The sequence below is a fragment of the Apteryx rowi genome, unplaced genomic scaffold (assembly GCF_003343035.1).
Source record: "Apteryx rowi isolate R43461 unplaced genomic scaffold, aptRow1 scaffold_225, whole genome shotgun sequence".
Lineage (NCBI taxonomy): Eukaryota > Metazoa > Chordata > Aves > Apterygiformes > Apterygidae > Apteryx > Apteryx rowi.
Window position 1 is genome coordinate 307,176 of NW_020448586.1, and position 20,061 is coordinate 327,236.

At 44.5% G+C, this 20,061-nt stretch overlaps 1 protein-coding gene across 4 annotated transcripts in view; it reads right to left on the reverse strand.

Annotated features, from left to right (window-relative positions):
- Window positions 1-20,061, reverse strand: part of SLX4 (SLX4 structure-specific endonuclease subunit) — a 38,465-nt gene that overhangs the window by 7,866 nt on the left and 10,538 nt on the right. For all 4 annotated transcript variants that reach the window (XR_003253406.1, XR_003253408.1, XR_003253407.1 and 1 more), the window contains 10 exons: window positions 19,317-19,580; window positions 18,337-18,511; window positions 16,454-16,669; window positions 15,224-15,438; window positions 13,816-14,129; window positions 12,017-12,299; window positions 10,948-11,036; window positions 6,869-7,015; window positions 4,903-5,072; window positions 520-3,008 (listed from right to left, as the gene is read on the reverse strand). Coding sequence is in view for 1 of the 4 variants with exons in the window: in XM_026065187.1 (XP_025920972.1) it covers window positions 520-3,008; window positions 4,903-5,072; window positions 6,869-7,015; window positions 10,948-11,036; window positions 12,017-12,299; window positions 13,816-14,129; window positions 15,224-15,438; window positions 16,454-16,669; window positions 18,337-18,511; window positions 19,317-19,580 (4,362 nt within the window). In the remaining 3 variants the exon portion in view is untranslated. The remainder of the gene's footprint in view (window positions 1-519; window positions 3,009-4,902; window positions 5,073-6,868; window positions 7,016-10,947; window positions 11,037-12,016; window positions 12,300-13,815; window positions 14,130-15,223; window positions 15,439-16,453; window positions 16,670-18,336; window positions 18,512-19,316; window positions 19,581-20,061) is intronic.

The following is a 20,061-nucleotide window of genomic DNA, read 5'->3' on the forward strand; positions in this document are numbered from 1 at the left end:
TCAGGAGAGCTTTGCAGGAAAATATGCATGGAGCCTACCCACAGGCAGGGGTAGGCACCTACCCCTAGCCAGCCTCTGCACCTCTGCCACTGAGTGCAAAGCTTACCTGAAGTCTTCATGTAAATGTTAGCACATGCATCAATTTATGAATGCATGAAAGACCCATTATTGCAAGGAATAAACATTCCCTAGCATGCAAGTTGAAAGCTAGGTTTTGTTTTGTTTTCTGTTCTTCCTCCAGGTAACCTCTCATAATTTCTACAATGAATACTATCACTGTCAAAGAACCAGCATGAATGAAACGCAAATGGCTATGCTCCAACAATCCCACATATTTAGAAACATTCTCTCCCACATCAGAGGCTGACTGTACCTTCTTTGCGCCTGGCCCTGAATACTTTGGATCAGAAGGCCAAAATACCCTCTCAATATACCAGGTGAGCAACAAACAGGATGATCACCTAAAATGATAACGATTTAACCTAGTTCAATGAATCTAGTACTGATAAAAGCTCTCACCAGGAGTCTTTACAAGCTCCGTCTGACAGGCACCTGCTGCAGCTGACACCCTCTGAGACAGAGGAAGCATCTCTGGGAGTTCATCTTCCTCTTCTTCTTCTCCTCCACCCCAATCATTCCAAAGTTTGGAGTTCAGGTAACTTAGTCTACTGCCCACTGATGAACATGCCTCAACAGGACTCTTTTCAAGGTGAAGCAAAGTTGTTCTTCTGTCACCAGGACTTCCTCGAAGAGGGGTACTGCCCTTAATTCCCTGTGCTTGGACTGGGCTCTCCCACTGGTCAGGCCAAGAGTCAGGTTTGGGGCTGCCGGCAGCGCTGACACTTGCACGGCCAAGCCGGCTGGAGTTCTGGCTGTTACCTCTGACTGGTGACAGATATTCAGCATGCCAACAGTCATCAACAGGGATTGGGGGCTCATCACAAAGCAAGACACTACTACCCAAAGAAAGTAGACTTGCTTCCTTTTCCCCTTCACTGTCCTTTATCTCAACCACACTGGTATCTGCTTCATCTTCCAATGACCGCTCATGGCTTGGAGGCACAGGTTTGGACATAGATGAGCTTTTGGCACATTTCCTTTTCATGCTGGTGTTGCCAGGGGAGAGAACTGGATCCACTGCAGAAACTGAGGGGGTGTCCATGGAAAATGGTTCTGTTGCTGGGCTGCTGGAAGGGTTTCTTTCACTGACTGAGTTCTCCTTCGGCAACTGTTTGTCTGATAACGTTGTTTCAGGAACTTTTACGAAGCTGACAGCCATTTCATGGTCATTGTAACCTACCGCTAAGCTCTTTGTCCCAAGTTTAGACCTTGGTCTCTTTATACAGTTAATACTTGTGACCTGCGTCTGTGTTGAGAAATTTCTGCTTTTGCTCAGAAGTGGTGTGTCCGGCACTAGCCAGGAGCTGTCCGTACCCAAAGACTCCTCGTGACCAAGCCCTTCTTCATGGCTCAGGTTCGGACTCTGTTTGCTCTCTATACAAGCACCTACTTGGCTGCTGAGAGGCAACTCTGTGGACACCGTTACATCATTATTTGTATGTACTGCATCTGTAATGCTACATGAGACCTGGGATGATCTCTGCTCTGTTTCAGTGACTGATGATGAGTTATGTTCAGGTTTTGGTATCTCAGGACCTTGTTCTATGCTAGCACATTTCAGTTGCCCGGGGATTTCCATTTCCTTCGGGGGAGAGCCTAACTCTGGTGACGACTTCTCTTGTTCTAACTCCATTTCATCACCAGAAGATAAAACAATAACATCAGCCTCTTTTTTCCCCTGAACTGCAACATCCTGAGTTCTGATGACCRGTGATGACAAAACTGAAGCATGTTTATGCTTGTTTAAATCAGTGCAGGAAAGCTCTTCTGGAGAAATTGTGCTCTCTGTGTTCTCATTTTCTGAGGTGATGTCCAGCTCGCTGGCTTTCTGGAAGGATATTTTGTGAGATGGGAATGATTTTTTAATTCTGTTTTTCTTTGGTGTTTTTGCTTCTCTGGGAAATTTCCTATTTGATTTTGGAGACATAGGTGAAGAGCCAACAGCAGGAAAAAGGGGCATACAAGGTTTAGGAGGAGGACTGCCACAAAAACCATTCCTACGTGGAGAGAGGTCTTTTTGTGACTTGCTGTATGTAAGCAAATCACTAACATCAACATGTTTTTCACTAAAAGCCTCTCCTGACTCTTTGATAGCTTCTTTCATTGGGGAAGGCTCACAATATTCTATCTGGTTTGCAGAAAATAAGCATTTATAATTTTCATTCATATCAGTATCACTGTGGGAGCTAGTGAACTGTTCTTCCAAGTGGTCTTCCTCTCCCAAATTATGTGAGACCTGAGATGACTTGGAATCTTTCTCACCTTCCCATCTCCTAATCATCTCTCCTTCATTAGCTGTGGTACCATACGATGCTACACCCCACTTTTGAGGTTCAAACTGGCAAGGCACAGAAGTGATTTGTGTGGCATTCACATTTTTGCACCTATTTATATTCTGCATTTTCTCTTCTTGTTCAGACAATTCACATTTGGATCTTTCCACATCATTGTCTTCCCTCAGATCTTTGAAGTCATGGCTTATCGAAGCAGATTCAGATCTCTTTGCCTCTTCTTTCTCAGTCTGCTGGTTCACACCTTGGGCTGCCTCAGTATCACTGCAGATGCTGTAATCTGTGCCTTCACTCACCTCTGTTTCACCTTGAACCATCTTTCTCTGAGTTGCAGCAAACTCATAGATTTCCTCCAGCTCCTGTTCACCCACCCCATTGTCATCTTCCTTCTGGCATTCAGGGCTCAGCACAGCCTCTTCTTCCTCATCTTCACCCACCCACACTGACTTCAAGAGCTCTTGGAAGTTCTCAGCTCTGTTCTCACAATCTTTGTCATCCGTCACAGAGATAAGATCATCTTCTGAATCCACTCCAGAAGACACCTGGCTCTCTCCAGTGCTGTTTTCACACTTGGCCATCAGTTCTGTTACACCAAACCTGCAAGGATATAATAGAAATGTTAATGTTTCTCTCCTTCAAAATTCCTCCATGTTTTAGTTGCCTGATCACTCTAGTGAGTCTTGTGAAGAATTTGTATGAGGATGCTGGTTTTTGCAGGAGGTACAAGCTCTAGTGTACCCCTAACATTTAGAATTTCTTTTTCCATGTGTTACTCACATGAAAGCATCAGATTCACTCTTCATTTTTTATGTTTGAAACTAAGCAACTATAGGACTACATTAAAACTCCTTTGGCAGTTGCACTGGTGAGTGCCCCACAGCATGGCAGGGGCTGGATAATGCCTGTAATGTTCAAGCTTCCAGGCCCTTTGGAGTGACAGGGCACCTCTGTACATGCATACTGGCAAGCCCCAACCATTACCCTTCATGTCTCAACATGGGCTTCTCAACCACATTCCCCACTTCCATCTTACCTGGGAGGCCACAAGATCTACTACACAGTCTTGGAAGAACAAAACAAGCTGGGGAACCAAAGCTGGCGCAGCTCATGTCTGTGCTCCGTGCAGTGTGTGGATCCCAGTGCAGACTGTCCTCTAACTTGTACCTGAAATTCTTGCCAAGAAAACTACTAGATGTGCTTCACCTCTGTGAGAACAGCTAGGGCACAGGGATCTTGGTTTAAAACAGAGGGGTCATCAACTCAGGAACAGCACAGATGCAGCCCACCTGACTGCAGTTAAAAATCCTGAACCGCCATTAAACTAAGGTAAATCACTGCCCACTCAAGAAACAAGATCCCATTTACAATTTTTTTGGTTTCTTCCTCTTTCATAGGGTCCTTTAATTCTAAAGTCTTGTGTTTGAGCAGTTCTTCAGCAAAACAGAAGCCAGCAGGCTCACTGCAGACACTCTACCAGCAAAAAACCTTAATGTCATTGCTACCAAGGGCCTGGATTTAGGACTAAGATAATGTATTAAGGACAGATACTTAATCCAGTCTACCCGGTATGTTTGACACACTACATGTGCAGAGTACATTCATGCAAATCTATTTAGCTAGACACTACCTCCCACCCACAGTCTGTTCTGTTTCCCCATAGTTTCCCCACTTCTCCCTAGGAGTAAAAAGTTAAACTTAATTTGTGAATGTGTTGTGCCAAATTAGGCACGCAGTTTCCTCATTAATAAAAACAAGTCAATAACAATTTCAGGTTTTCCCTCCATGCCACCATAATCTTCTCAGGTTTCACAGTTATTTTTTCCCCTTCCAAACAATGTATTCCTACCGCTACAGAGGATAAACTCATACCTAATCAAGGAGAATTGATCAACTGACTATCAAGATAAACACACAGAAAAAAAATATATGTTTTTTTCTCTGGTCTTTTTCAGAGTTACTTTAAAAGGAGGACACCTACATTTCCAGAACTAAGAGCGATTTTGATTTGATAGAACGTCTTTCACCTGCTCCTGTTTCAAGCTCTTTACCTAGCACATGTCTAGGATCATGACTGACAAGCGTCTAAGATCGTGACTGACATAACAAGTTAGCGTTCCATGCATCCACTACATTCTGCAAGTCTTGTTCAGATTAAGTGGGTCACTAGTGCAGTGCTTTGAGAATTGCGTATGGAAGACACACTCATCATCATTGCCACCATCAGCTGTCATTAAAGATCCTGAGACAAAACTCTTGGCAAAAGTGTACTAGCCATAAACCAAAAATAGAAAGTCTCAAGCAGATGTAACCTGAAGACAGATTCATGAAAAAGATGAGGGTAGGACGCTCTTGGGTTCAAATTTCACTTAAGACTCAAGCAGAGGACTATGAGTTTTGCTGAAGCCACTCAAACCACAAGAGAAGATACCAGGTTAGAGTCTGTGTGGTTGAAAGCATGAGGCGATTCAAAACACACTCATATGATACAAACCTGGCAGCCAGAGCCCCCAGCTGGGGCAGCATCCCGGCAGGGATGTCAGCATCAGCAGCATAAAGGTATCGCAGGAATGCACAGGCTGCCTCTCCTGTCACGTCACTCAGCAGCACACGGCGTGTCTGCTCATTCCCGTCCTCCTCCACTAAGAACCCTTCGCTGTGAACCTGGGGGTAAGAAGAAAGCAAACAAGGTCCACTTGCTGGTAAAGGAACGGCAACACCAGTATCTTCCCTGTATCAGCTTACTCCTTTCATTTGCCAAAGTCTTATCCTAGGGCCAGGATCTGATGCCTCAGAGGGAAGTTAAAATGACTGGATATGCAGAGCTTCCTAATGGAACAGGCCATTCCCTTCCTGACCCTACAGCTGTTAGCTTGTACCCTGAAGCATAAAAGTTTGAGTAGTCATCTCTATTAGTCACACACACAAAAGATGGTCTTAGAGTTCTCTAGTCAGCTCTGGAATCCAGTCACTTCCTAGAGCACAAACTCCACAGATATCTACACCTCACTTACAGGAGAACTTTTAATATGTTTTGAATTTACCTACCCTTGATGCACTGCTGAAAATCTAATTCTGCTGTGTCACAGGAAAAGAGACACCATACCAAATAATCCTCCACCGAACTGGACCATTATCTCTGTTGGTCCACCTTGATCTTAGGTTTTACTGAAAATGTTTCTCCAGTATAGTGAGCTCTCACTCCCTTTGTATCCAGCTCACATAATGCACTATCTGAAAATCTCTCTCCAAAGTTAGGGCATGTCATGCAAACAGAAAACATGAGCTCCAAAGCCGTTGCTAACTAATTACTGTCTCCTTGTTACCCAAAAGCTTTGACAAATAGAGCACTCCCTCATCTATGCAGAAAATAAATGTGAAACGCTGCTCTGCAGGAGGGGACTGCAGGAGGAAAACAGCCCTCTGCAGGAATTAAAAATACAGTACAGAGTCAATCCCACAACTCCATCCATGCAAATGATTCCTGCACATGAAAAGCAGTTGATGGGAATGCTGAAGACAGATAAAGTTCCAGGGAAATAATAAGAGAACCTGGATAACCCAGTGTTTTTTAAACTCCTTTGATCTGCAGACACATTTTCTACTGGTTGTGAAGATCCCTTAAGTAATTTTACATTAAGACTGCAGTATGGTGTATATAAACTGGCTTTTTTTGTCAGCTTTCATGGACCCCTTAGAAATGGCCCGAGGCACCTTGAGTAGAAACTACTGCAATCATGCACGAGGACAAAACTAATTCCACTGATTACAAAAAGGCAGCTTTTAAGAAAGACAAAACTTTGTCAAGAAGCTGGTTGTATGGGCTGATGGCAGCTCTGTCAGAGCAGAGTTCCTGTCTTTGGCTCACTGCCCTTCATTGCCTTCACAGGAGGTTGCATAGGAGCAGGCTGGGAACTGTTTGACCCAAAATGCTTTGGGGAACATCAGAACTACTTCACTGGCCTTGCCAAAAGCACAGTTCAGTGCAGCTACCTCCATAGCAACTGTGGGAGTGACAAACCTCTGCGTGGGTTATTTACAAGCACAGCCCAGAAACACTCTACTCCATAGTCAAACTTGTCAGCCTGGAAGAAAGGCAGGAGATACGAGGAGGGACAGGGCAGTCTGCACTTGCACAGGTACGAAAATTCAAGGGCAAGAAGCACTTAGAAAACTTCCTCCACTGCTCATGGGCAGAATGCAAGGAAGGATCCTCACCTCCTCCTTGTCTCCCAGGACCAATTACCACATTTTCCACCAATTTGTCAGGATTCTGGCAAAGTGAAAAGCTGAAAAAATCACTGCAGGTCCAGAGGCACTTGCCATTAGGCCCCAAAATACTCTGTGCTGATTCTGCAGCAGCACTAACTGATTTAGGCGTGGAACAGCTGGTCAAATGCCCATTACTGCAAACAGGGCTTTACTGAAGCAGAAGAGAAAAGTATATCAGCAGTACTTACGATTTGAACAGCCTGAGGACACCGTGCATACAACACAAACATGTGGGCATAAAGGACTTCCCCAGAGTCCACCTGAAACTGGACATCACTTAAGTGGGGGTTGTTGACCATTGTACTGAAATCTGCAGCCAGCAACCTGAGGGAGGACTAGAACATAGAAGGGACACAAAGACAGAAGCTACGTTACAGCTGTAAGACATTTTCCTGACAAATAAGGAGGCAATAAGGCAGTTTGTCAGCACTGCTGTACTCTGGTCCCCAGTGTGGACATACCGCCTTTGCCTTCTCAAGACAATCAGAACCCTTATCAATGTAAGGTCTTCCACAAGAGAAGCAAGCAGGCTAGTCCAACACACAGAATCACAGAACGGTTGAGGTTGGAAGGGACCTCTGGAGATCATCTAGTCCAACCCCCCTGCTCAAGCAGGGTCACCTAGAGCATGTTGCCTAGGACCCTGTCCAGACAGCTTTTGAATATCTCCAAGGATGGAGACTCCACAACCTCTCTGGGCAACCTGTTCCAGTGCTCTGTCACCCTCACAGTGAAAAAGTTTTTCCTCATATTCAGATGGAACTTCCTGTGTTTCAGTTTGTGTCCGTTGCCTCGCGTCCTGTCACTGGGCACCACTGAAAAAAGTTTGGCTCCATCCTCTTGACACCCTCCCTTAAGATATTTGTACACATTAATAAGATCTCCTCTCAGCCTTCTCTTCTCCAGGCTAAACAGGCCCAGCTCTCTCAGCCTTTCCTCATAAGACAGATGTTCCAGTCCCCTAATCATCTTTGTAGCCCTTCACTGGACTTGCTCCAGTAGAGCCCAGAACTGGACCCAGTACTCCAGACGGGGCCTCACCAGGGCTGAGTAGAGGGGGAGGATCACCTCCCTTGACCTGCTGGCAACACTCTTCCTGATGCACCCCAGGATACCATTGGCCTTCTTGGCCACAAGGGCACCTTGCTGCCTCATGCTTAACTTGGTGTCCACCAGCACTCCCAGGTCCTTCTCCACAGAGCTGCTTTCCAGCAGGTCAACCCCCAACCTGTACTGGTGCATGGGGTTATTCCTCCCTAGGTGCAGGACCCTGCACTTGCCTTTGTTGAACTTCATGAGGTTCCTCCGGCTTTGTTTCCCTCCTTCTCCTTTCCTCTTTTCAAAGCCCAGCAGCTGTGAAGGAGGGGCAGTCGCATGCTGTCTTCCACTCTGCTTGTGGAATAGCCTTGCATTACAGCACATCATCGTCCTCTGATCTTTACCACACCACTTCCTGATGTGGTATAGCTACTGCCTGCAGTTGGCCTCTTGATCTGCTGCCTTCCACATTTTTGGAAGCTGTAATTTCCACCTTGATAGACCTGAACTCAGTTCACAATAATTGCATAGAGCGAGAGGAAATAGGATGACTCAGGGATGAGGTAATGAGCCTTTCCTCTTTTGTTCACTGTTTTGGTCTGGCAATGACAGGTGAGAAAAGCCCCTCCACAACAAGGGGCCTACATGGAATAAAAGCAATGCAGGTATCTAGTCCAAAGGGACTTGTGCACTTGTTACTGAAATCCCTTTTGAAAATTCCACTCAATTATTAAAAAAAGTATTTTCTCTTATAGTTTTAGAATCCCTTACTGAAAGTTTGGGGAGGGCTGGTTGACTGAGATACCTGTGACTGGTTAATGTCACTGGTAAGGTCAGGTCTGGGGTACTCTGTCAAAGACAGCAGCAATTTCTGCTCTGGAGCTACCCCTGCTACAAACCCACCTGAGGGAATCTTCTAAAGACTCAGATTCCTCTAGGGAGGTGTGGTATCTCTGGAGGTGGCCAGCGCTTCAGAGAAGTGTGAAATACCCTTAGCCCATGGTTGACAGAGGCTGCCTGACTAATAGTGGAAAGCATCTTATACTTGACACACTAATCATTGACCTTGTACTTTCTGAACCTACTGCAGAGTGGAGGAACTGCAAGTTTTGTTCCAGTGAACATCTGCACGAGATGCAGTTCCACCTGGAACAACACAGCTCTTTATTTTCTTAGCAGGTTTCTACATTAGTTCAGTGGACTGTGGAAACTCAACCTCTCTACTCCCTCCAGTATGTGTTTGCAGGCAGCCAATACCAATTAGCACTGAAACAGCAGCACACACTGGACCATTTCTTCTAGGCCTTCATAGGTGGGCTAGAGAAGACTCTGCATGTCATGACAGTGTTGTGGACTGCTCTCCAAGGGGAAGACAGGAAGTTCAGTCTGGAAACTAATCAGGTGTTTCTTGCTCTCTTATTCTTGGCATGTAGGACACCTGCAAGACAGTACCTCAGGAAGCCAGCAAACAGACTCCTGGTGCTATGTTCCAGGCAGCAAGCCCAGAACAGCTTTCCTGCTGATGCTAAAATTATGACTCAAGAATGGGGAAATTAAGTAAGAATGGAAGTCTTCTGGCTGCACCATTCTCTGTGCAAAGGAAAGAGATTGGTCCGAAGACAGCTCCAAACAGGTATGTGCTGCTGTTGGAGAACACACCAGAACACTCTCTCCTGCTGGGGAGTCCAGGGAAACTGGACTCCCCAGATGTGACAACAAGGGTCATAGGTGGGGGAGATGCATTACCAGCACAGTGGATGTATTTGCTCTACGTGGTTACATGCCGTCTTTGCTCATGTAAAACACGTATCTCTCTCAATGCCATTTCGGCTCTTCAGCAACAATTCATTTGTTCAGGAAAACCATCAAGGAATCAAACTAAATCTGAACAAATGACCATATTTTTACTGCTAGTAGCAACTGAGCTTCACCAACAGCATCTGTACAGTCTCTGTACTGCTAAAGGCCTTTGTTTTAATGTACTCAGGAGCTTATAAAATGATGTTTTTCCCACTAAGAATTTTTTTAATACTGACAAAGAATATCTAGTGTTTCTAGATAGCTGGGATCCTTTGTGACAGATTACTTGCCCAAGTTTAATACTGATTCCCACCTCAAAGAATTGTCTGGTTTTAGATGCTTCTTGATTCTATAAGCAGAATCTAAGTGTCTTCTCAAGATATTCAAACTTATCTGGTACTAAAATCTATTAGCTTACATGGCATGATTATTTATTATCTATCCAAAGACTGTAAGTTCTACCAGATAAAGTGGATGATCCTCGTAAGAAGATGAATTTGGTTTTTTTTTGTTTGTTTGTTTTTTTAAATACGCGAAGAAAATTGATTCTATTTCCACAGGGAGAAGGACTGATGTGTCTAGGGTAAGATGTGATCTGCAGAGTACTACTGGCTTGATAAAAAATGATCTATGACTTCCTAGCCTGTGATCTTCACCTAGTCACCACAGAGAGCACACTGACTGTCAAGCCAGCTCCTCTGATATGTGTTCTCACAATTTAGGATTTGGCATACTAAACCTTCTGTTGATAAAGTGAGCTTTTAAAAAGTGCTCATCTTCCATGGACCTCAAAGCATTCTAGCTCATCTGTCAGGCTCTTATGCTAGAGAATTTTGAGTGATTCAGCCAGGCCTTGCAGGAGTTCGCTCTTCCATTACTAGGCACAGCATGGAAAGGAAGATGACAGGAGAGGCATTTACAAAGTTCCATTCAGAACCACCCAGACTAGGTGAGTACCTGAGCCTGGATGAAACACCAGACAGTTCTGCCTCTCCTGGGCTCCAGATAGTTCGCTCTGATCTAGTCTGGGCATCAAAGCAGAGTACTGCCTAAATGCTGTGCAGATACATCCCTAGTAACTACCCCAAATACTCTACGTACTACAGCCTCACTATTTAACCCGGTTCTCTTTGTGTAAATTATGCACAGATTGGCTTTATGTTACCTATTATTTTAAATCAAGTAGGACAAACACTCTGAAACAACCACAGGCCTGCCTGTGGGCATCAATGAAACATCAAGCGTTTTGACCTCAGCTGTGCCTGTGATGATTCCTATGAGTGACTGCAAACCTTAAACACCTCTTTGTTTCTGTAGAAAGGAATGGGAAATATTCCGTACTTCTGTGAATTGCTCAAGTGGGCGAGCCTCTTTTTTACAGTACAAACACAAATACAAAAAAGTGGAAAAAATTAATGTTTGTCCTTACACTCTTACAGCTGCTTCTCAGAAATCTCTTCTCTTTTGATTGAGGGACGAAGCCACTAAGTGGAGTATCACTGGAAGTCGCTTCTTTTCCTCAAAGAAGAAAAGGCACATCACAAAACACGTACAATGTCCTTGTAAGATAAAGCGAAGTAGGAACTCCTAACAGGATCCTTGCCATGACAGCTCCCCAAGATGACTGCTGTACCAGGCTGACATTTCTGGGCTGAAAGGATCAGCCTCTCCCTCCTGCCTTTATCAGAGGGATTTGGCCCCTTGGCATAGGACCAGTGGCCATTTGCTGCAGTTTAGCAGGGGAAGTGAGGAATATTACACCCAAGTGAAAATGCAGGCAGACAGGAGAGCTTAGCAACGATGTTCTTCATTAACAGGTGAACAGGAGATGCACAATACATATATTATGCTAAACAGCTAGGCCATTTTAAGGTTACCATTGACCTTGGAATGTGCAGTTGTGCACCACACGCAACTATGACTGGGGAAGCTAGAGAGTTGCTCTTGGAGGAATTCTAGGTGATGTATTTTTTCAACCTGTATAGGTACAGACAAACTTTAGAGTTTGTGTATCCATATACCAACATAACATCATCCCTCTTGCACTTTTCTTTCACCTGGTCTTCTCAAGACCTGATGAGACAGTGCTGTATACGCAGAAATATGCAGAAAAGAGCAGCATGCAGTGCTGTGTGCATAACAGAAAGGAAAGCCCAAAGAGCTGGGATGAGTTTTGGCCTTGCCATTGGCCATGTGTGGGCTCCCTCCTGGCAGAAATTCATTTGATACCTTTAGAAGAATTTTAAAATAAAATTTAGGACCTGCTGTCTAAAAGGAGTTCTCTTCAACACTGGGATTTATGAATCATTTCAGAAATGTCAACTTGATTGTATCTAAAGTCTACTGCAGAACAATGCCCCCACCAAAATATCACCTCCTAGATCAACATCACCATCTTGTGGCTGCTGTCACTGCTCTCCAAATTCAGTATGACTTAAGTGGGGTTCTGCATAGCTGATGGCACTAGAGAAGGGGCTCACGAGGCTGCCAGAACTTACCTGACTGCTCTGCTTCCTGAACGTGGTTAACATCAAGGTTCCACTGAGTAAGAGTAAGTCCTTCCCTGGCCAAGTCGACCAGGTCCTGCAGGGTCTGAACATCCTTCTGGCTCTGAGATGAAAACTGTCCATCCCCTTCAGGGCCTGACTTGGATTCGTCAGAAGTTTTGCCTCCAACCTCTATAGAAGTGGGATTATGAGAACTGAGGTCAGGCTGAAGTTGCTGGGATACTTCTGGCTGATCAGATCCCACCGATGGCAGAACAATCTCTGACTTACAATTCTGATCAAAGAAAAAAAAAAGACACCAATAAATTAGATCTTGTTTTATGTGTTTGCAGAGGTCAGAGTCCAGTCTCCAAACTGGACTCTAGTTCATACTTTCAAAGTATCTTAATAAAGGATTGCAGAGCAATCCCCAGATACAAGGCCTTCTGAGGCAAGAGCTCTTCGTAGTTCTATGAAGGACTCTCCAGAGACAAGACAGCTTTAAACAGAAAAAGGAAAAAGGAAGCTACAGCAGAAAATGCATCCCTGGGAGCATGTCTGTGCAGGCAATTGCCAAGCAGGGAGAAAGGATGGTGGAAATGCTCCCACTCCGACATCTAAATATTTAATTATAGCTGGAGCTTCTGGCAAGAGCCACAGCTGAAGCTGCCCAGGTGCTTCTGTTCTGAGGTCTGAAATGGTTTTGCAGTCACATATAACTTAATCAAAATTTTGCCTTTGGACTGAAATTTTCCAGGTTTGGTCTCTGTTTCCCAAAAAAAGAGTTTTGTTTGTTTATTTCTGAATAAAAATGGTTTAGCTATTCCTGGAAATGGAAAGAATTAGTGGGGAAAACACACTCTTACCATGATTTAAAAGACCTTGACAGTTTTTATCTTTAAACTTCTCTGGCAGTTTTTGGTTTGAATGAAAGGTCAAAAATTATCATAGAATGGAGCCTGTCCACTGCAGCCCTAGCCTGGGATAAGCCAGTGATTTGAGCAGGAAAAAACTATTAAACAGAGCATTTATATATGCACAGTATTTTTTTTTTGAACAGAAGCACCAAACAATTCTTCCACAAAGAAATGAGAGAAGGAAGTGAAGCGAAATCTTTCTTCTTGGAGAGCAAGTATGTGGTGACCAACTAAAAGAGTTCTGCCTGCTTCTGTAGGCAGTTTTTATAAAACTACAGAACAATGAAAGTGGCGAGAGATCTGGATGAAAACAGAATGAAACCATGGATTTTAAAACCGCATCACAACCTGTATGCACCAAGAGGCAGTGGGATGCATGGGGAAAGCCTCAAGTACAAATGCTTCACTTACAACTCTAGGCGTTCCCACCCTCTCCTCGGTGTAGGACACAGTATAAAGTTTTCACCCAATTCCTTGCTGCCTCAATGCAATACATGGGTAAAGAAAGAGAAAGGCTCATACTATAATCAGTCAGAGAAAAGTACCAAGAAGGAACACAAGAGCCAGGCTACTGTAAATACAGCTAAGCTAGTGGCGAAATGAAGAGGCTGAGGTCCTCTCACTCAGTTCTCTCTGTTTCCATCTGTTTTGTTTTCTGAAAGCTCAAAGAACAGCATGGCAACACGAGCCTGAGCCTCCTGTCCAAAAGGGAGAAATGAAAGTTCAAGATGACAAAACCTGCCTGTGTGAGACCAGGGGACAATTGTGCAGGAGCAGTGAGTACGCAGAGGAGTGGGGCGACTCGTTTAAATACCAGGTGAGGAAATAGAAGGGTTACAGGGCAAGTGAACTGGGGCACACAAATACCAGAGGAAGGAGAAAAGAGCATCCCACCTGCACAGGCTTCCAAGGTACAATTGGAGGGGTTAATCCAGCAGTGTAGAACAATTCAGGGTCACAGGGTCCTGTCAGAGCACTGCAATTCCATAAAAAGCAGTCCTTGGTTTTGGGCAACGGCATGAGCCAGGCTGCTTTCCCAGATCCATCCTCCAAAATCCTACTGGTGGGAAGCCGAGGGGTGGGAGGGAATTCCACCTCTTCTGCGAGCAGCATGGCTACTCGCTCTTCGATCCTTTTGCGGGCTGTCTCTGGATCCTGAAGCAGTAATGGTGGAGGTGCAGTTGGGCCTCTTTTACGCCTTTTCTTCTCTTTAAAAAGAAAAGCAAAAGGAACCCAAAGAAATGAACAGCTGAACACATAAGCAGAGGAGCTCAACATGCCAGCTTTTTCAAGTGTTGTAGTTGGCAACGACCAAAATGCAACTACAAGCAGAACACAGCTCTTTAAGATTTCTGCAAGGAGTCCCAAGCCTCGCATTACTTCTACTAGAGAAAGAAACCTCCAGAGAAGACTCATTCCTGCACGCACCGTCCTGCTGGGAGCTGTCATAAGCGGATCATTATGAAAGCAACTGATATCCATGCAGTCTACCTCCCAGACCCATGGAATGGTGACCATACAAGCTTCTGGCTAGACCCCAGCGCTTCACAAAAAAAGAGAGAGGGGAAAAAAAACATCCCAAACACATGAAAGACTCCTTTTTATGTGTCTTGGTCACTGGTGATTTCAAACCATAGCTCACATGAACCCTGCACAGCTAACATTTGTCAATCCTGTGTCATACTGCCTTTGTCTTACTAATTCCTAAAAAAACTGCCAATATCTATCAGCAGGATGAGATCTGAGCAGGGTCAGGAAGAGTAAAGTGTCCCATCTGTATAGCACTCAACCTTCTCCCAAGGCAACTGGCTTCCTTTCTAAACGTTTTTGTGCACTTAAATAGCAAAGCACAGGTTCAACAGTATGTAGTTGTACACACATCCACTATAGAAAAAAAACAGAGTAAAGAGAGAAGGCTGAAAAAGCTGCATAATCAAGGGTGCAGGAGAGTGAATAAGAAAAAATGCACTGCAGGAGAAATAACAATGGTCTTTTCATGTTTTCCCTTCCGGGGTTTACGAAAAACAACTCATCTTAAAAATATTCTACAGCTTCAAAACAATCAACCAGTGAAAATAAGCATGAGACTCAGAACGGATTCCACTGAAACCCATAAACATCCTGCAGCCTTCCTTGACTGTATGTGGATATTTCGTATTACCGAAGCTCTGACAACTTAAATAAAACAGAAACATTGCTGTCATCCCCTATAACCAACAGAAAAGTTTTAGTGAAGAGCAGGCTGTGTTACATTACTCCTGCAATAACACAGCCTTTGACACTAACTCACTTCAACACATACCTGATCCTGGCTTCCATTTGATTGGCAAAGCAACCACTGGTTTCACGTTTGTAACCGATATTGCTTGCTCCCGCTTTTCTTGCTCCAGCAGAGAGCGTGACATCGCCATAGCAACCTGCAAATCTTCATCCTTAGTCTCCATTTTGGCCCTCTTCTGCTTTTTCTTTGAGTCCTCTTTGGAGGATCCTTTTCGCTTTGACCTGCTTGGTTGATTGCTGAAATGTAAGAACGCAGCAGGAAGCCCAAGTTAATGTGACTGGATCAGAGACAAGAAACACTGAGCACTTCAGACCAGCTGCTCTACTTCCTCGGAGAGACTCCCATATCCAGAAAAACGAGAAACTATCCACAGTACTTTCTTCCCTAGAGGAAAGCAAAGGATTTCTAATCACGTATGGAATTCAGAGCAATTTGGAGCAAATCTTGTTTTGGAAAGGTAAGGCACAAGACTGCAGCACTGACATAAACTTTTTTTTTTTTTGGTTTAAACATATGCTATCTCAATCCTAAACTTTGTATCAAAGGGCAAAAAACAGGTTGAAGCAAGTCAAGAAAATGATCACCAAAACTGTTCTCCCAACCTTAGGCTTCCACAGCAAACAGGCAATGGCCCTTCCTCAGCACAAAAGGACTTAGGAGTCCTTCGGATGAATTTCAGTGAGGCACCACTTGCTGTACTCTGAACATTTTGCTCAAATCCAAAACAGCGGATGCATCTCTGCACCCAGCACAATTCAAAACAACCCGCCTGTTTCCTCCTTGGCTCTGTGGCTAAAGCACATGTATCCAGCACTGCCACAAGCCGAATCGCTGAGGCCTTGGCAAGACAGATATTCAGAAGAGATTGCATTCTTATACAACGTGGTCTGCTTAACAAGCTCAACCACACCGTTCAGCTTCACTGCATAATCACCTCCCAGGGCATAAATGTTGCTGACAAATCAGTGTAAGATTATTTACTCCCCATTCTGCTCCTGCCTGCTGACTTGTAAAGTCATCCACCACCTGATCACTTTTGAAGGAAAGCAAGATGATTTCTCCAACTTAACTACTACAGTCTCCTCATGTGGTACGGGGTCATGGCTCTGCCTGATTTTCTTTGGACTTGGAGCCCACCCTGCATGCAAGTCTGCCTTGCTTCTGCCTTCTGCAGTTCATTCCCAAGAGCACAGGGTCAGTGTCTCTGAGGCCAAAGAAAGTAACCAGCATCTTTTATTTTCACCAGCTTACCTGGGATATTGAAGAGGTGCACCACCAAGCATGGACACCTGCAACTGCACTGCCTGAAGCAGCAGCTTAGGAGGAACATCCATCTCAGCAGCACAGCGTTTCAAGTGAGTGGCTCGGCTCTGTGGAGTTTGGAACTGCTTCCCACAGATGGGACATTCAGGGACTGGTGGTTTGCTGGAGGAGGACATCTGTGCTTCTTCCATCTCATCCAGACATCTGGAGGATGATGGCAAAGCTCACACTTAGAAGACTTTAAAACTGGCCACACTAACATTTAAATCATATTAAAGAAGAGCAAGCGCAATCACCTTAAATATCTGAAATGGCCAAAGAAACATCCCCTAAAGAAATATGAATTACATGCCCACCTTTGTGGTGGATCTGACACATAAAAGCTGCATGGAGATTACAGTCTCAGAGGCATATTAAGAATATATTGCTCAAAAGCAAGTGCAGGTAATAACCTTTAACATCATCACGTGCCCATCACCTAATCCCTCTTTCTGGATTCCTTCTAACATTTCAACTGACAAACTTCTAAACCATCATTAAAAGAAGAATCACCCTACCAGAGAAATAAGAATCCTTCCTCACTCAAAAGACAACTACTTCTTGACATTACTACTTTCGCCTAAGTGACCAAGTGTAGGGTAGAGAATGCAAAGTTTTCAAGTCAGTCATTTCACTTGACAGGGATAATTCTGTGTTTTATGACACAGTCCGAATGGTATTCCAGGTAGGAGAAAACCACCTGGTTTCATGGTGTGAAATCCTGGATCTGCATTACCTGTTTTCCTTACAAAGCTTGCAATAAAAACATTCCCTGATTAGGGATGACAAACACAACCTACACACATAGGATTGTGTAAGACACCATTCATCCGCGATCGGTGATTACGAGTTTGCCAGTGCATCTATCCATCTGCAGCTTTACCTCTTGTGACGAAGACTGCTATGGAAAAATCCATTGCCAATATAACCTTGTCATCTCACCACATGATTGCACGTTTAATAGCTGAAAAGACAGAATTAATTTCCAGGAGCCATTTCTGACTCTCCGCCACTGTTCTACAATCTCTGTCCTCCCAGAGATGAACAACCCAAGACTGAAACAGCAAAAAGACCTCTAGAACTGCAGCTGCAGACAATCCCAATGAACGTGAGCCACTCAGTAACATGGTGTAGGGCCAGACAAATCGCTCTTGCCCCCTTAAGTGCTGGAATTGAGCAATTCCAGCTGTTTAAGTGTACTGTTTCTGATACTTTCTCAACAGAGAAGCACAGACTTTTAATTTATAAAGAGCTATCTGTATATAATATTTTAACAGTATTTGATATTTACCGCTAAGGAAACAGCATTAAATTACAGAGCCCTGATTTCAATTTAAGCCCACACCATTCTGACAAAAGAGAAGGCAGGGACACCTTCCTTTAGCTTGTCCACTCTCATTGCCAAAGGTCTATAGTGCAATTTATTCATCTTTCGGAACGGTATCACCTTTCCCTCAGCAAACAGTGACATACCAGACGTCCTTAGAAAATCAATATTTAATGAAATAGATGGTGCTGAAACTGGCAGATTTCAGAACGGGCGCTAATGGGTCCTCATTAGCTTTGCTATCCACTCTGCAATTACACCTCCTCTAAGGCATTGCTGATGAAAGCCACACTGGCCTCTTGGTCTCACCACACTCGTACAGAAGCCCTGCAGGACAAGACAATCAGCCTCTGCTCCGAGATGCCAGCAGACTCTAATTCTAGCTGTAAAGGTCAATATCACCATGCAGATTCCCCTGCTAACATATTCCATAATGGCTAAGCTGACTGAACAGCCTGTGAGGTTAATGGGGAGAGGATGGGGAAAGGACACGCTGGTCCTTCACCTGTTAACATGCTGCTCTCGTCGTGTTGTGTTCATAGCTGAGAGATCCTTCTGGCAGATCTGACAAAAAAACAAGCCTTCCTCCTCCAGGCTTTCAGGGACTTTCTCCTTGATCTCCTGCTGAAGGGCCAAAGCCAAAGCACCATCATGCTCTGTGGATGGAAGATCGTGGGTACCTGGCACAGAAGGGAGAGATGATCTGAGCTAAGCATCTTGTTTGAAAGGCATGAAACTGTTACACTTGTCACGATTACTTTATTAAACTGAGCACTTAAAAATTAACTTCAAACTTCCTCTTGCATCTTCACATCTGATTTCTCACAAGGGAATGTACAATCTGCACTCTTTAAACACTACAGGACTGCATTACCCCAGGAGCGGAAGGTGGCCATCGGTTCATAGCACATCACATGTCAGACCCAAATGGAGGGTTACGTTTTGGCTAAAGTTGCTGGGGAGAACATGGGATCTTATACATTACATATTAAACACAGGAGTCTCATGTCCATACAGAACCAACAGGGCCTTGGCTAGTAAAGAGCCAAAACACAGTAAAATTGCTATGGATTCAATTCATCTGCATAGAACATATTATCTTTGTAGAGTGCTCAGAGATCTACAGAAGACATGGGCTACCTAAGAGTCATGAGCTACATAACATTGTCCCATGGGAAGGATGACTAGGTTTACTGACCCTGCTGGAATCTCAGCCTGTTTCCAGAAGGTAAATTATCCCTCCTGAATCTAACATGAGATTAATTCAGCCTCACAGAAGAGCTGGGAGAAAAGTATGGATAGTCCTTTAACAATAGAGAAAGCAAGTTTTCTCAGAGATGTGGAGTGATTTATTCAGTGTCACACATTGAGCCACTAGGCTAGCTGGGAACAAAGCCCAGGAATCCAGACTGCTTCTCATGTAACCTTTCTAACCTGCCCCCAGCACTCTCTTTGCACACACAAGAGCTAACAGCAGAAACGTACCATTCTCTGGTGGATTCTCTTCCTTGCTTTCATCAGGGAAATTCCCACTGGCTACAGCCTTTGGCAAGCTGTCATCCAGGCTGTGTTTTAGCTGCTCAGGTGCCACTCTCTTGAACTGCTGCATTCTCTCCACTACCAGCTCTGCTACCCGTACCTTAGACCCAGACAGCAGCGGTGTCTTCAAGATGGGTGAAGAGCAAGTCTCCGGTTGTGTAGCAGGATGGAAGGATAACGTAGTCTGGGAAGAGCCACTCTGAGCACTCACTGGAGGGGGAGAAAGCACCAGAGCTTCCCCAGTCAGAATTAAACAGATAGCTGAGCTGCCCAGAGAGCTGCTGGGAAGCCTCCCCCAACAGCAGCCTAAGCCATTCTCAGTTTTGCAACATAGTCATTCTTAGAGGACAAGTTGAACATGTTTAGCCATTACATGACTTTATACTTGATAGCCACTATTACAGTATCAGGCTTCTGTGCTACAATGAAATGCCTCTACATCCCTTTTAGAGGAGGGAATATTAAGGAAGGCCTTGTCTGAAGGTCACTAGAGAGGACAATGAGCAATGCAGCCCACTCTCCCCAGTGTTCCCACCACAGGATGTCCTGTAGCTCCTGCTGTTCTCCACTCTGATCTTCAAACCCTGTCCATGACTCGGACTTTCAGGCTCAGAGCCAAGGAACTAGGAGTTCCTAAAGAGAAGTGGTAACAAGCAGCAGGCAGAGCCAATGCCAGACTAACACCTCAGTA